Raw genomic sequence first — 17148 nt, 5'->3', positions numbered from 1 at the left:
TTTTTTTTAATAAATTAAAAAATACCAAAACTATCCCAACCATTAGATCTAATAGTATTTAGATCTGAGCCTTTGATTTCTTAGGATACAATAGGCTTTACCACACCAGATTAAAACCCCAATCAATCTCAGCCGCTCCAATAATCTGCCCTTCAATCCTGACCGTCCGATCAATTTGGAGATCAAACGAATCACAGCCGCACGATCTGTTCATCCGAGATCTAGCGGTTCACAGCCTTCAGACCCACGAGTGCACCATACACTCGTTCACACCAGATCCAAACCCAGAGCTTCTCTCTCCTCTCGCCGGCGATTCTCTCTCTCTCCGCGGATCTCCCATTTCCGGCCGTCTCAAGCCTTGCAACCACCACAGAATTGTGCATCGCCTCCACCTGAGCAAAACCCCATCCGTTTCACACTTTTTCACCGGCTAATTTGGTCGGAAAAAGGCCGCGACCGACATCGACCAATCGACCTTCAAGTCGTCGATTCTCCCTCCTCAGCCATCAACCACCATCAGAATCCTTGTCCTCAGATCTACCAGAATCGACTATCTTTTGGCCGGAACCTCGCCGGAAAATTTCGCGCGTGAACAGTAACCGCGCGTCAACCACACGCGCCGCCAGTGGCATTTTCGTAAATTTTTGATAAATCCGAGGGTATTTCAGTCTTTTACCTATACAGGGGTACTCAAGTAATTTTCTATAATATTTTATGGTATTTTTATATATAAATACTTGTAAATTTTTGCATGTAAAAAAAACAAAAAAAAACAAAAATAAATAACAACGCGGGTTCAACACCCATTTTTATCATATCACTGTTCATAGGTCAAAAGCCCGATTTTCAAGAATTGATATATCTATTTGTGAATGATATCAAAATAATTTTTATTTTATAAAATAAATATTATTTGTCGACACGTCTCTTTTATTTACAGAAAAGGACCGATGTCAAAAAAAAAATTAAATACCAAATATGGATTATGTCCATTATTATTTAGTTTGGTAAATTAGACGTAACTCTCCTTTTTAGGGATAAACGTCGACATTTTAGACAAAGTCTCCTAATTTTAGGGACTGATGTCATTTTTAACGCGTCTCCTATTTTTAGGGACCGACGTTAACCATGTTAAAAAATTTACAAATAAGCTCAAAATATAATAGCATTTGAATTAGATAAGAAAAACACACAAGTTAAAGGTAACCTTTCTCTAAAAGGATGTTTTAAGGGTGGTGCCTACCTTCCCTTAATCATAACTAACCCAGTACCCGAATCTCTGGGACCAGTGTCTAATTTTGGATTTCTAGTTCCCTCAAATTACTAGATGGCGACTCCAATAAAATCTTTATGGAGGTGATGAAGAACAGGTTAAGTTGAAAGTTTTCCCTTTCTATTTAAAAAGGATAGCAAAAGCATGGCTTTTCTCTATTCTCCCAGGATCTATTGGAACTTAGAATGCCATGAAGAAGATTTTCCTTGAGAAGTATTTCCCAGCATCTCGAGTTGCCAACATAAGGAAAGAAATATGTGGGATTCGGCAATCTCATGGAGAGACACTCTCCGAGTATTAGAAAAGATTTGAGCAATTGTGCATTCAATGTCCTCATCATCAAATACCCGATCAGTTGCTCATTCAATATTTCTATGAAGGATTAATGCCTACTGACTGTAGTATGATTGATGCTGCAAAAGAAGGCACATTGGTGGATAAGACACCCGAGGCCGCACACTAATTGATCTCAAACATGGCAGCCAACTCAAAACAGTTTGGCACTCGTGGAGACTTCTCCAACAAACAAGTAAATAAGGAAAGTATTTCTAACATTAAGAATAAAGTTAATGATCTTACTTCTCTTATGCATTTTTTGGCTTGTGGAAATATACAGCAGGTGAAAGTTTGTAGCATATGTTCCTTACAAGGACATGCTTAAGATATGTGCCCAACAATGCAAGAAGATTACATTGAACAAGCTCAAGCAATTGATGGAGCATTCAACGGACAGCCCTAGTGTAAATATGATCCCTTTTCCAACACGTACAATCCCGGATGGAGAGATCATCCCAATTTATGTTATGGCAACCCATCCCAACAAGGCAATCAAGGCCAACAGTTCCATCCCAATGGATTTCAGCCCCAACAGAATTATCAAGTAAGACAACCCCCTCCATTCACAAACTCCAATGTTATGGGGTCATCATCCAATGATGATCTTCGTGAGATGATGAAAACTTTGGCTTCTAATACTGTTAACTTGCAACAAAATATCATGTCTTTTCAACAGGAAACAAGGTCAAGTATTCACAACTTGGAGAAGCAAATGGGACAAGTAGCTTCAAGTGTGGGGAAATTGGAGGCGTAAATGAATGGAAAATTGCCCTCCCAAGCATTGAATCCAAAAGAGAATGTTACTGCGATCATGTTGCGAAGTGGGAAAGAACTTGAAGAGAAAAGGTCGAAAGAGATTGAGATGGAGGAAAAAGAAGAGATAGAAACTGAATTGAATATAAAGAAGAAACATCCTTCTCCTTTACAAACTAAAACATTGACCAACACTCCAAAGGTAACTCCTCACTCAATGAATTCCAGTTTTAAAGCAATTCCACCCTTTCTTATGAGTTCTTCTAGGTCAAAGAAAAAAGACAAAGAAAAAGAAATTTTAGAGGTTTTCAAGAAAGTAGAACTCAACATTCCTTTGCTTAATGCTATCAAGCAAATTCCCAAGTATGCCAAATTTTTGAAGGAGTTGTGTACTACCAAGAGAGCTTTCAAACTGAAAGGTCATAAAATGGTAAGTATGGGTGAAGTTGTGTCTGTTGTTGTTCAAAAGAATATGCCTTTAAAGCAAAAAGACCCAGGTGCGTTTACTATCCCATGTGTTATTGGTAATGCTAGTTTTAAAAGAGCTTGATGTGATTTAGGTGCATCCATTAGTGTTATGCCTAAACATGTTTATAATTCTCTTAGTCTGGAACCTTTGAATAAAACTAGCATTGTAATACAACTTGCAGATCGTAGTTTTGTTTACCCACTTGGTGTGATAGAAGATGTCCTAGTCAAGATTGATAGTTTGGTTATTCCATGTGATTTTTATATTCTTGATATGGAACATGATTCTTGCGATTTATCAACCAACACTCTTATATTGTTTACGAGACCATTCTTGAAAACTGCCAACAAAAAAATTGATTGTGGTAAGGATACCTTGTCTATGGAGGTAGGAGATGAAAAAATTGAATTCAATTTTCATGATGCAATGAAATATCCTTATAGCAATGTTTATTCTATCATATGTTATGACCAAATTGATAAGTGTGTGCAGCAAGTTTGTAATTTTGATTGCGAAGATGGATCAAGCATAACGTATAATTGATGGCTATGATTTAACCAAGATAGAAGAGATGGAGAGGCACGTGTGTGTTCCCCAAAACATGCACGAATCAATATTGACCTTACAAGCTTTACAAACCATTCCCTATGATAATGTCTTTGTTGATTTAGTACTCTCACATAAAAAGCTTTTACCATCTATTTTACAGGCCCCCGAGTTAGAATTAAAACCTTTGCCCAATAATTTGAAGTATGTATTCATTGGCGACAACAATACACTTCTTGTTATCATAGCAAAAGGTTTGACAAGTATGCAAGAGGAAAAACCTATGAAGTTGTTGTGTGATCACAAGATGGCTATTGGATGGACTTTAGCCGACATCAAGGGCATTAGTCCCTCAATGTGTATGCATCATATACTATTCGAGGACAACGCAAAACCAACAAGGGAAATGCAAAGGAGGTTGAACCCGTCTATGATGGAGGTAGTGAAAGCTGAAATTTTAAAACTGTTAGATGCAGGAGTCATTTACCCCATCACTGATAGTAAATGGGTGGCGTCAATCCATGTGGTGCCTAAAAAGACCGGAATCATATTGGTGAAAAACAAAAATGATGAGCTCATTCCTACTCGCATCTCGAGTGGATGGAGAATGTGTGTTGATTACAGAAAGTTCAATCTTTCTACACATAAAGATCATTTCCCATTACCATTCATGGATCAAATGCTTGAACGCCTAGCAAGTAAGTCTTTTTATTGCTTTCTTGATGGATATAGTGGATACAATCAGATTGTTATTAATCCTGAGGATCAAGAAAAGACTGCATTTACATGTCTATTTGGTACATATGCATATAGGAGAATGCCTTTTGGTCTTTGTAATGCTCCTACAACTTTTCAAAGATGCATGATGAGTATTTTTTTCTGACTATGTTGAAAGAATAATTGAGGTTTTTATGGATGATTTCACAGTGTATGGTGATTCTTTTGATAAATGTCTAGAAAATTTATCTTTTATCCTGAAAAGATGCATTGAAACTAACCTTGTCTTGAACTACAAAAACTGTTATTTTATGGTAGAACAAGGAATAGTTCTTGGGCATGTTGTGTCTTCACATGGATTAGAGGTTGATAAAGCTAAGATAGATGCTATTTCATCATTGCCTTACCCCTCATGCGTGAGGGAAGTTCGTTCTTTTTTGGGCCATACAAGTTTCTATCGACATTTTATCAAAGATTTCTTGAAGATTACAGCACCTTTGTGCAGACTATTAACCAAGGAAGTGGATTTTGTGTTTGATCAAGCATGTAAAGATGCTCATGATGAGCTGAAAAGACGTGTCACATCTGCCCCTATCATCTAACCACCAAATTGGGATGAACCTTTTGAGATAGGTGTGATGCAAGTGACTATGCGGTAAAAGCTGTGCTTGGGCAAAGAATTGGGAAGAATTTGCATGTTATCGCCTATGTTTCTCGAATGTTGGATGGAGCACAATGCAATTACCATACAACTGAAAAGGAACTTTTTGCAGTGGTGTTTGCTCTTGAAAAATTCTGGTCATATTTACTTGGTACAAAAGTTATTGTTTTTACTGACCATGCAGCTCTCAGGTATCTTTTGAAGAAGAAGGAGTCTAAACCAAGACTGCTTAGATGGATCTTGCTTTTACAAAAATTTGATCTTGAGATCAAAGACAAAAAAGGTGCCGAAAACCATATGGCTAATCACTTGAGCCGACTGAGGATCGAGGATATGCAAATCAAAATAATAAAAGAGACATTCCTCGATGAGCAGTTGTATATGTTGCACTCCTCTACAAGACCATGGTATGCTGATTTGGTGAACTATTTAGTCACCAAAGAATTCCCTCCAGGTTTATCTACATCCCAAAAGGACAAGTTACGAGCTGATGCTAAATATTATTTTTGGAACACTCCTTACTTGTGGAAATTTTGTGTGGATCAAGTAGTAAGGAGATGTGTACTGATTAGTACTTAAAAGTGCATTCTCATTAAGGATTTATGTCATCATATTGCACCTAAAGTATCATTAAATTCCCTAACAAAAGCATGTTTTATATTAGCAAGTCTAAAAATATAATATACCTTTAATTCATGGTAAATGTTCATCCTAAATGCAGGTCTATCACATAAATAAAAGGATTGATTGATGAGTTTAAGGATTGAAATTGAAAGGATAAAAAGAAGGCCAAACTTAGCAAAGTGTTGCTTGTGCATTCGAAACTCGAACACTATTCGGTAATTTGATCATATTTGGATCTGTAGATATCAAATTTAGGTCCATTTTATATCGATGAAAAGGTAAGACATAGACCTACAATTTTCATATGGACTCAAAGACTCAGTTCTGCCGTTTTCAAGCTCAAATCTTAGCAACAACGAAGACATCGGAAGTTGTCCTACAGCTCAAACACTATTCAGTTTTTGGCTCATATCTTGAGTTCTAGAAGTCCAAATGAGGTCTGGTGTTTTTTGTTGGAAATATGAGACAATTGCCCACAACTTTCATATTCAGTTGGCTATAATTCTGATGTGAGCAATGACGTTTTGGCCAGCCACCAATATCAAAAATCAGCCCACAATATCAAAAAACCAACAGCCATTAATGTCAAAAACCAGCCACCAAATCAATGGATGCCCACCAATTCTTCAATCAATCAATAGTTCTGAAACTTAACCTATAAAAAGAGGCATTGTCCATATATTTAGTCATATTAATTTTCAGATTAAAGTTATCTTCTTGCTTTCTCTCTACATCTTTGTAATGTTTAAGTTTTCTTTCATGCTATAGTAATCTCTTGTTTATGCTCTTTCATTTCCTTTCCTATACTTAGTTAACTTATATTATGTTTATGTTCTTATATTGTTTATTTGTGTTTTTCTCCTTCTTAATGTTTAGCTAAGTTAATTATGTCAAGGTGAAAAGGTTTTTCTAATGGTGTTAGAATAGGTATAATATAAACTCAACATGAGCTTTAAATGTTTATATCCAAGTGATGGTGTTAGAATAGGGATAATATAAACTCAACATGAGTTTTAAATGTTTATATCCAAGAAAGATTGTTATTAACATGTTTTATCTTTTTATCTTACTAATTCTTAATACCTTGCTTATTAAATGGTTAATTTAGATTTGTGTTGTATAATATTTGGTACATCAAATGCTTGATCCTTCATAGTTTTCGGCTGACATCGTTATTATGATAAGAACTTGATTTGTTGTTAACATAAACTAGCAACATGAATGCTTGATGATATTTATAAGTATGGTATTACTTAGATAAGATAATTAATATGATCATGTTAGTAATTTATAATGAGCTAATAACGAGAAATCATCTGATTAGAACCTCCCTTGTGTGTGGTTTCTAGTTGAGTAATAAAAAGAGTTTATATTATATTTATTTGAAATACCATTAGTGAATCCTATATCCTTGATATATGTTTTGTTATTGTTTAATCCTTACATCAATATCACATCCCAAAACTTTCTTCAACTCCTTTTCTATTATTATTCTCTTCAAATCTTTTTCTTTATTTGTAATTTATATAATTCACCTCCCTGTGGTTTGACCCCGGTCTTGCTGGGTTATTTTACTTTGACACTCCTGCACTTGGGATAAAACATCAACTCTTTGATCGTGTCATTAATAGAAGATTATCTAAAAACTCCTTACTCAGGCCATCCTTAATGAATTGTATTTTATCTTCACGGCTTATAGATACCATTCCTAAAGAATGACATTCTGTATTACAAGTACATCTGGCACATCGATGACAGAGTTTAAGTCATTTTGCACAACGTTTCTTTGTAAAAGTGCTTTTACCAATTCCAGGCATGTGTGAAATGAAGGAATTAGAGGACTCACCTAATAATTGGACCTTTGCTTCAATCAACCAGCGAATATCTTCAAGAATTCCATAATTTATTAACAACCTTAATATTGCACATCTAGCACGATAATTTTTTGTAATCGCATTCTGAGGCACAGTGGGAAAATACATTTTCAATTTTTCAAGATTAGTGTCCATTTTCAAATGAGAATTGGAAGAAATATTCAAAGAATTGCATAAATATATACACAGATATTAGTTATTATGGGAAACTGAAAGAACCGACTTAAGTCACAGAGTATCGTTGTCCGCCATTTGACCAGGGTGAGAGAAACTACAGGTCTCTATAATGTTTGATCGAATGAATGCAATGTTTAAACACGCTAATGCTTTATTGTCTTACCAGGTGGTCTGGGCACATTGAAAGAGATCTTTCATATTACTTCTTGGGTCCAACTGGACATTCACCATAAACCTATAGGTTTATGGTATGTTAATTGTTTTTATGATAAATTATTGTCTTTTCTTGATCATGCTGTGGAATAGGAATTTCTAACATCTTTGGCAAGAAAAATCATAATCTCTGCAAATATTGTTGAACAATTAATTAACCAACTATAATCTTTCACTCCTGTAATTGATCCCTTCATGAGTCACATAAATTGATCAACTAAAAAAAGTCGTAAAAAGCTTATATTGGATTTAAGCCTTCATTTGTGAATCCTTGTCTTTTGGTTTTCTTAATAGTATATTATTTTATTTTGTTATTTCTTATATTTATTTAAGTGTGTTTCAGGTAATGTCTTTTATACTCTATTTTTCTATATTAGAACACTGAGAACAATATCTCATTTTGAGTGGGGGGAGAGGGTAGTATTTGGTATTAAAAAAAACTAATTGTGTTTTTTTTTCATAAATTATTTGCAAATTGTTGTTACTAAGATGGTAGAGTAAAGAGAAATTTTATTGACTGTTGAGACATATCTTGGTTAACATTTTTCAATGGTTATTTTCAATATTCATAACAAGGTCTATCAAAATATTTCTTAAAATATTCAAGTTTACAAATTCTCGTATTGTTATCACTTAATTCTGATTATATACTCATTTAACAAGTATTCTTAAATATTTATTTTCACACACACACACACACTTTAATACATGATTGTGAGTTGCACATTGGATTATTACATTGTTTATGTTCTTTTATTAATGGTAACAAGGAAAATGGATAGTATATAAATTGCAAAAACAAAAAATAAAAAAAATGATGATAATAAAAACATAGATAAGTTTGGTTTTGTAGCCTTCCTAACCTAAGTAATTAAGCATGAATGAGTGTTTTAACACCTAATACACTAAATCAATTGACTTGGGAGCTATTAGCCCAACGTTTGTTACATGGGTTGAGGAGAAAAGTTTAAGCGAATCAAATATTGCACTATCTATGTATCAGTATCTACAACCTGAGTTACTAAGCTCGTAAGCATGTCTCAACACCTAATGCCCTAAAACCAACTGGTTAGGGAGTCATTAGCTGAAAGCTTATTACATGGGTTAAAGATACATTGTGTTTTTAAATTACATGCCTATATATTTAAAAAAAAACAAAAAAAAAGAAAAGAAATCTCAACCCAGGGAAGTTAACCTCAAATATTAGAACAAAAATTTTATTTCCTTCCAAGTGAAACCCCATAACTATATATTGATATATTAAGCACAAAAGAAAGGTTTATTAATATTTTGTTTAAGAGGTATTGAGCTGATATATAAATTGAATGAGAGTTTGTTTATCTGGATAGATTAATAGAAGTTGAACGATGAATGTCTTATTACTTTATAGAATTTATGAATTATTTTTTTATTTTAATACTTTGATTACTAGGCACTAGTAAGAAGCTAGTTGAGTTGTGCTATTAGTACTTAAAAATATATTTTTATCAAGGTTTTATATCATCATTTTGCATTTAAAGTATCAATAACTCCTTAACTAAAGCATGTTTGATAATAACATGTCTAATAATATATGATATATTTAATTTGTGATAAATTTTTATCTTAAATGCAGGCCTATCACATAAATGAAAGGATTGATTAATGAGTTTAAATATTAAAATTGAAAGGACAAAGAGATGGCCAAACTTAGAAAAGAGATACTGGTGTTGTCCAAACAGGAACACTATTATGTAATTGGGTCATATCTGGAGCTATAGATCTCGAATTTAGGTCTACTTTATATAGATGGAAAGCTAAGACATGGCCTTACAACTTTCATGTGGAGGTCTAGTTTTAAAAAGACCATTTTCAAGTCCAAATATGTTCTGCAACCTAAACATTGTTTAGTGTTCAGCCTATATCTTGAGTTCTACAAGTCGAAATGACCTCAATTTTATTTTCTGGAAAGCTTAAACAATTTTTTAAAATTTTGATGTAGATGTTTGGTTTAAATTATGATGTTATCAATGACGTTTTATTCAAATAAAAGAACATAAGGATTGTCACCAAGCCAAGAGTTAGTCACCTACTCATCAATTATTTATCAAATCAATAGTTCTCAATTTTAGCCTATAAAAAGAGGCATTTACCATGCATTTAGGCATCTTGGTGTCCAGATCAAGATCATGCTCTTGTTTTCTCTCTTTGTAATTTTGTAATGCTAAAGTTATGCTTTCATTAATATTTTGTTTATGCCTTTCATTTCCTTTCCTTTACTTAGTTAACTTATATCTTATTTATGTTATTATCTTGTTTATTTATATTTCTCTTTTTTATTATGTTTAGCTAAGTTTATTCTGTCAAGGTGGAAATATTATACTAATGGTGTAAGAATAAATATAGTGTAAACTCAATATGGACCTTAATGTTTGATACTAACATGTTTTGTATTTGTTATTTTATTCACTTTTAATGCTTTGCTTGTTAAATGGTTAATCTAAATTTATGTTGTATAACACTTGGTACAACAAATACTTGGCACTTTTATAGCCCGACCGTATGGTATAACCTATATTTATGCTATGAAAGGAACTTGATTTGTTGTTAACATAAGTTATAATCATGAATGTCTGACAATATTTACAAGTATTAGCATTATTTGAATAAGATAACTAATATGATCATGTTAATAATTTATAATCTAATTGGAACCTCCTTTGTGTGTAGTTTTCATTTGAGTAATAAGAGTTTATACTATACTTGTTTAAAATACTCTTGGTGGATCCTCTAACCTTGACATTTTTTATTATCACTATTTAATCCTCACATTAATCTTTCATCTTAAAGTTCTCGTAAACTTCTTCTTCTTCTTCTTCTTCTTTTTTACTACTACTACTACTATTAGTAGTAGTAGTAGTATTACTACTACTATTATTATTATTATTATTAGTAATATTATTACTACTATTATTGTTGTTATTGTTTATAATTTATATAATTAATTCTTTTATGATTCGATCTCGATCTTACTAAGTTATTTATTACTTTAACATTCCTACCTTTAAAAAAAATTAATTTTTTAATTATGTCCTTCGTAATACTGTTGATTCTTTTAGGTGAAGGCAAGGAAGCTATACAAAAAGTAGCCATAAAAAAGGAAAAAACGAAAGCCAGGAAAGTCTCAAAAACATAAAACATACTCAAATTGAACTTTATATATGAATTAATAAAACAAATTAATTAAGTACGGGGATTACATCGATCACACAAATTTATTTTATAGCATGCAATATCAAATGCCAGGTCCACATACTGTGCGCCATAGCTGGGCATCCCGCCTCACAACGTATGAAAATTTAAAAGGAAGAAAAGAGCGCCCTCAACAACATTATTTTGTGGCAGTATGAGCTACAAGGAAGCGTAGCAGCTGATCATTTACTGGAAGAGCTCGTCTGGAATGACCTCATCATGGCAGCAAAGGAAAGTGGAGAATTTCTCCATGGTGCGGTGGCACTCTGGGCATTTCATGGTCTCAGGGATCCTACCCGTTGTCATTGGGAAATCGAAGCGGCTGCAAGGACGAGCAATGTCATGGATCAGGCCTTGGTGATCACGGAAGGCCAAATCAAAGCCCTTGACAGGCACCTGTCCCTTCCACAAGTCATACTCAAGCAATGTTTGCAAAGCTGTGGTCTTGTGACCATTGGCCACAACATTAGACCCATTGCTAAGCACAGCCCATCCACCTTCTCTGTCGTAGCTAAGCAACTTCTTGATTTCTTGCATCATGGGATCATGGTCATCAAGCTTGCCTAACTGAATCTTGGAGTACAGCATACTCTCTAGCCTGGTCCAAAAGAACCATATCATGGTAAGGTCTTGCCAGGCGTAACTGAGCTTCTCCCCGGTGATTGTCGCTATGACTCGCCGGATTTTCTCTCTTTTGCTGCTCTTCCCCACATAAACCATCTCCAGGTGAATGCGAGCTGACTGCGCCACAGTACGCGCGGTGTTTGTGAACTTCCTCACCCATTCATCGTCGTCTCCTCCGTACAAGAAAATGTACTTTCCTTCCTTGATCTGGTGATCAAAAAAATATTGAAGCAAATGTCAACACGATTACACAGACACACGTATAATGTATGTATATTTGGATTGATGCTATAATGAATTTACCCAATTAAGAATCACTGGGTCAATGCCATCCACTAGAAGCTCAAGCCTCCATGTCTCATCCCTCCAGAGAGATTCCTCTCTCGAGCTAGTGAAAGGGAAGGCACTGCTTCCCCATATCCACATCATGTGGAGTGCATTTGGGCAAACCACCTTGCCTTGCGGGTCAAGCACCACAAGAATAGGCTTGTTCCTGAAATGCCACACCTCCTTAATAAACCTTATGACTGCCTTCTCAATCAGTGAAGGGTGGTACACTGTGAACCATGGCATTGAAGACTGCATGCTTTCAAATTTCTCTTTCATTGGATCGCTCTGGACTGAACGGTCCACAATTGGGATCCAGACCACCTCATACTGACTATCCAGCCTAGCTTCGTGATGCCTGGATTCATTGTATATCTGTTCAAGAATTGAAAGCTCATCGTTCGACATGTCGAGGCCAGAAATCAGCAATAGCACATTTTTCCTTCTTAGCACATCAAGATGGACCTGTTAAATTCAAAAGGCAGTATGAGAAATGTTTTACAATATATTGATAACATAAATAGAAGAAATGGTGGAAGAGCGAACTCTTTTCTTGGAAGAGCCATCTATAAGTGGCTGGATATCATCCTTGGCATAAATCAGGGCCTTTAGGACCTTCATGTTGTCAATGTGGATCGTTTCAAAGAGATTCTTTAGCATTTGAAAGGATTCGACATTTCTCTTTTCATCTGCATCAAACACCATTGTTTATATAAGCGTTCTCGATCAATCTTCGTACATTAATTTCCTGTTTTCTTATTACGTATCCAACACATGATAGCATTATACAAAAGTTGCTGAGGTGCAGACCTATGTGCTGGTAGCAAGTATCCAATTGCTTCCTAAGATGGTCAAGTATGTTGCTGAGTTTGTGAGCCAAGCTGGATAGCTCCCATGCCACAGTGGTTGATATAGAAAACCTGAAATAAGTGAAGGAGAATATTACTAGGAATACATGCTTGATGTAACATATGGCTCAATAAATTAAAGATGGTGAGCTAGAAAAGCATACTCGTGTCCCATGGTAGTGAGGCTAGTAATCTGAGCCGCACAAGCCACAACGCTCCTCATGGTCCAGTAGACAGCAATAGGGATATGGGCCATGGCTGTGGACAATGCTGCTACTTCATTAGATATGTAAGCTGGCGGTAGATCCTTGAACTCAACCACGCACCTAGCCACGTCCATCATGACCTTGATCAGATTGTTAATGGCATCGAAGCGAGGCTTCAAGGGCCCTGAGTGTTCCATGATGCTAGGCAATTGCCTGAGTATTGCCATGGATTTGGCAAGTTGGTTTGATGAGTAAATCTGGGCAAGCAGCCAGAACTCTCCATAATTCAAAGCAAAAGCTGCTAAGGTGAGCACCAGCTTGGCATCCCAGGAATAGCTTGGTAGCATGCTGAAAAGTGATACAGTTGTTGCGTGGGCATCTGTCCCATCCAGTGACTTGTAGGCAATCTGCAGAAAACAATTAAGGCCGAAAAATTTCAATTGATTCTTTAGATTATTGCCTATATACCATAGCATTAAAATTGAAATATATTGTCTAACCTCGCAGGAAATTCTGTCTATTGTATACGACAATGCATCGAGCATGGAAACAAAATTGACTTGGTGAGTCTTGTCCTCCAATTCAGCATGGGCTTGGGAAGTCTGCGTTGTCAGACGTGATCAGAGTAACATAAATGAACAAAAAATAATAGAGTTAAGTTGATATTCAAGTTAATTTCCAAGGATGAGTTTAGTTTAGTACTATACCGTCAGAGAGGAGTCGATCTGCAGGGTGGCACGTTTGAGGATGTCTTCAACTAGATGGAGAAGAGGTTTGACATCAACCTCTCGGCCATCAGGAGCATGAGTTCCTACAATTTGTTTCATCATCACATTGTCATCAGACATTGTTAGCATGCTGCCGCGGTCACTCTTGATCAGTTGCTGGCTCGCATTAAAACCATGGGCAGGGTGCCTGAGGGAAAGGCCTGATGCCATGGGGTCTAATTGAAAGCAATTAATGGATTCTTTGGGTTATGGGGAAGAAGTAGAGAAGATTGGCTTGTGTGTCTTGTTCCATATCTGGCATGCCTATTTATACTATTAGAAATGGAATAAAGCTCAATTGAATCAACTTCCTTACTTCCCTATTAATCAAAATATTGGGGACGTTAAGGAGAAGGCTATACTTTTGTGGTCCCTACGTCTACCCATCTTCCTCATTACTTTATATAATATGGATTTTACCCTACAAATCTGTTCAACACTCCATGACGATGATAAGTTTGGAACCTTTTCATCTTTTTGTATTTTCTAGCAATTTGGGAACTCAATCACAAACTCCCTTTAATTTCTTGATAGCTAATTAACATACAAGTAGGTTAATGGTACATTTGCTCCTAGTGTTCTTGACATTTACTCAATGTTGCCCCTCTGCTCAGTTCTTAGTTGATTCCATAACTAAAAAGATATGGAAGAGAAGTATAATTGTGTGATAAATGTAAGATCCAGTTGTTTAGTCCATGCAATATCCCACAAATGAAAGGAAAGAAATAGCAATAACAATTAAAGTACTGTTGTGTTTAGTTGTCCTGGAAGCCGCTTAGTTGAACAGCGAATACACAGTATCATCAACAGATTCTAATGATATTTTCCGCTAGAATGTAGAGCCACGATCGAGAAGGGTGACTGACCGATCCTGTGCTTGGCTTCCTTACTTATACCTGTTTTTACGTGTGCTAGTAATTATCGAGAGTTTTCTTCTTTCTCAAGAGACAAAAAGTGAAAGAGAAGTAAGATATGATTCCTTGCTTTGCTGGGGAAAGACTAGAAACTTGATTTACCAAAATATGCCCACTGTTACGTACAATCCAACCCTTAAAAGAGCACGTTTGCGTTCTTGCCTCGTATTAGTATGCTTTTGGTTCGGATCTTATCAAGCGGCCGTTAACTCTGGAGACTGCATGCCGACATATTTAGGCTCCATGAAGGCATGGAATTATAAGTGATTCTGATAGGCATAACTATTATTTTCAAAAAAAAAAAAAAATGATTACTATTATATATGGAGAAGAAGTATTAAAGGAAAAGGTCGGAAGAATTTAAACTTTGGAGGAGGTATGACTATTATAGTCTCCTGTAATTCTTAAAGTGATGCCAAATCAGTGATTTGGGATGGAATATCATTGAGTATCTATAAAGTTTTTAGTCAAATTATTAATAGCTTGTAGATGGTATGTCTGTTACTGGTTGTTTCAATTAACCAGTAATTCAAGATGGATGAGCAATTCTTTATTTCTTTTTTTCTTTTGGTTACGCAAGAGAACTTGGAAGACCAAGAACAAGAATATTAATTCTTTAAAAAAATAAAAAAATCAAATCAAATTTATGCACCTAATTAACCTAAAAAAAAAGAAGTATGCCTAGAATGTCAAATCAGCACCCTTTTTAACTGTTTTTTTCTATTAAATAAATAGAAAGATAACAAATGATTTATCTAATTTTAAAAAAAAACTCAGAAAATTCATCATTTATTTGTGCAACTGATGTGTCATCCATAAGTATATTTTTTGGCCGCCTCATATGACTAGAAAAGTGAGGTTCAAATTTTTAAATCCTAAAAATCTAATATTCAACATGTTGTACCATATATAAAAACATTTTAAAATTCTTAATAAAACTATTTACAACCCCTCAAACACTCTTTACTCACTCTAAAATATGAAAATTTAATAAAATAAAAAACAATTTACAGGCTTCAATCTTTTCTTTTCTTTTCTTTTCTTTTTTATGTTCAAAGAACAATAATACCTACATTAAACTTCCCTTTTTCATAATAAATTTATTTACACAAAGATGAATTTTTTATGACTATATTAATATGATTGGACAAACTTTATCCCTGCTCTTTTAACTTCTAAGAACTAAAACATAATAGATATTAAAGATATAAATATAAATATCTAATAAAGCATGAATCAAACATGAAAAAAAAATTAAGGATTAAATTGAAATGTTCCACACTTTGTGAACAATTTAAATGGAAAAAACACTATTATTATTTTATACTAATTTGATTCTGGTTCGTTCAATTATTTTAATAATAATCTAAAATTTTATTTTACAACATTGATGAAAAGGTTAACAGATCACATAAGCAAATGTGTGATACTACGTCATGTTAATATTAAACTATTTGATACATCAACCAACATTAAATATTCTTTTTAATGATTTTATGAGCACTTCTAGTTAATATTGATATTAATAATTGAACCTAGAAACTTAAAAAATAAAAACATATATTCTTGATTGCTAATCTAACCCCTTGACATTTGAAACAGTATATATTAGAAACCCAACTAGATAATTATCCCTGCTATAGGTGGATCAACAGAAACTAGCAATAAAAAAAAAAAAACCTTCTACAATCACAATATTACATTATATCGATGAAAATATATGTAGGTATTTAAACATTGTTTCTTTAATAAAAACCTTTACAAGCATAATCATGAATAATAATTGGTTGTTGAAAACCTATCATCAATTATTTTTATTTTTTGATCATTTTATTGATAATATAATTACTAATAAATTTTGAAATAAAAAACATGCCAACAAAAAGAATTTATTTGTAATTTTTTGCTGGTTCTTCCATCAATAAATATAGCAAATCTATGAAAAAATAAACCCCTGGTAATTTTATGTGGTTTAATTCACATTATCAACAGAATTATTATATCAATGAATCATATAATTTTAATGGCAATCATTGTAATTCTTTTGAACTCTCAACCTTTTTGATGGATTTTTTATGTTAGTAATTTGTTTTGTATTGGGTAATAGTGAAGTCTTGTAATTGATTTTTAAATATTTGAAAAAAAATTAGAGACTTAGTTCGTGAAAAATTCTATTTGTAATTTTTTTCGAACTCTCTAGAATTTTATGAAAGATTTGGTATGTCGATTATTTTGTTTATGATTGATATTTTGTTTGTAATTTATAAAATATTTATTAAATAAATAAAATAAAATAAAAATTATAAAAAATAAAACTAAAATGAAAAACTAAATTTTTATTATTAATTTAAAAAATATTCATTTAAATATAATTTATCAAGAAGATAGAAGTTAGAGGATGAGGAGGCATATCTTTACCCAAACCAAATAGATAACAAGATAGATTATATGGACCATTGAACTATTAGTAATAGTTGTTAATATTAAAATTAAAACTCTTGAAAAATTTTAAATTTACTATTTATATTATATCTATCTATTTCAGAAAACTCAATAATAAAATAAAAGTTTAGGTTGGACAATTAAAA

General features: G+C 33.8%; 1 protein-coding gene and 1 long non-coding RNA gene across 3 annotated transcripts in view; one reads left to right on the top strand and one right to left on the bottom strand.

The window, feature by feature from the left end:
* LOC105118521 (uncharacterized) overlaps positions 1-11065 on the top strand; it is a 22375-nt gene extending 11310 nt beyond the window's left edge. The window contains exon 2 of the long non-coding RNA XR_840964.1: positions 10929-11065. This is a non-coding gene — a long non-coding RNA (uncharacterized LOC105118521). The remainder of the gene's footprint in view (positions 1-10928) is intronic.
* LOC105118522 (uncharacterized) overlaps positions 1-13869 on the bottom strand; it is a 25203-nt gene extending 11334 nt beyond the window's left edge. The window contains exons 1-7 of one of the 2 annotated variants that reach the window (XM_011016498.1): positions 13587-13869; positions 13380-13481; positions 12838-13286; positions 12636-12745; positions 12372-12514; positions 11802-12290; positions 10877-11705 (exon numbers count right to left, since the gene is read on the bottom strand). In XM_011016498.1, coding sequence (XP_011014800.1) covers positions 11061-11705; positions 11802-12290; positions 12372-12514; positions 12636-12745; positions 12838-13286; positions 13380-13481; positions 13587-13817 — 2169 coding nt within the window. In that variant the 5' untranslated portion in view covers positions 13818-13869 and the 3' untranslated portion in view covers positions 10877-11060. Of the gene's footprint in view, positions 1-10876; positions 11706-11801; positions 12291-12371; positions 12515-12635; positions 12746-12837; positions 13287-13379; positions 13482-13586 lie in introns of those variants that run through there. The other variant, XM_011016499.1, reaches the window with a different exon arrangement.
* Between the last annotated feature and the right edge of the window lie 3279 nt (positions 13870-17148).

This window comes from Populus euphratica, unplaced genomic scaffold, assembly GCF_000495115.2.
Source record: "Populus euphratica unplaced genomic scaffold, PopEup_1.0 scaffold2024.1, whole genome shotgun sequence".
In the NCBI taxonomy this organism is placed as follows: Eukaryota; Viridiplantae; Streptophyta; class Magnoliopsida; order Malpighiales; family Salicaceae; genus Populus; species Populus euphratica.
The sequence above is the reverse complement of the archived record's forward strand: the minus strand, read 5'-3'. Positions and strand labels throughout refer to the sequence as shown.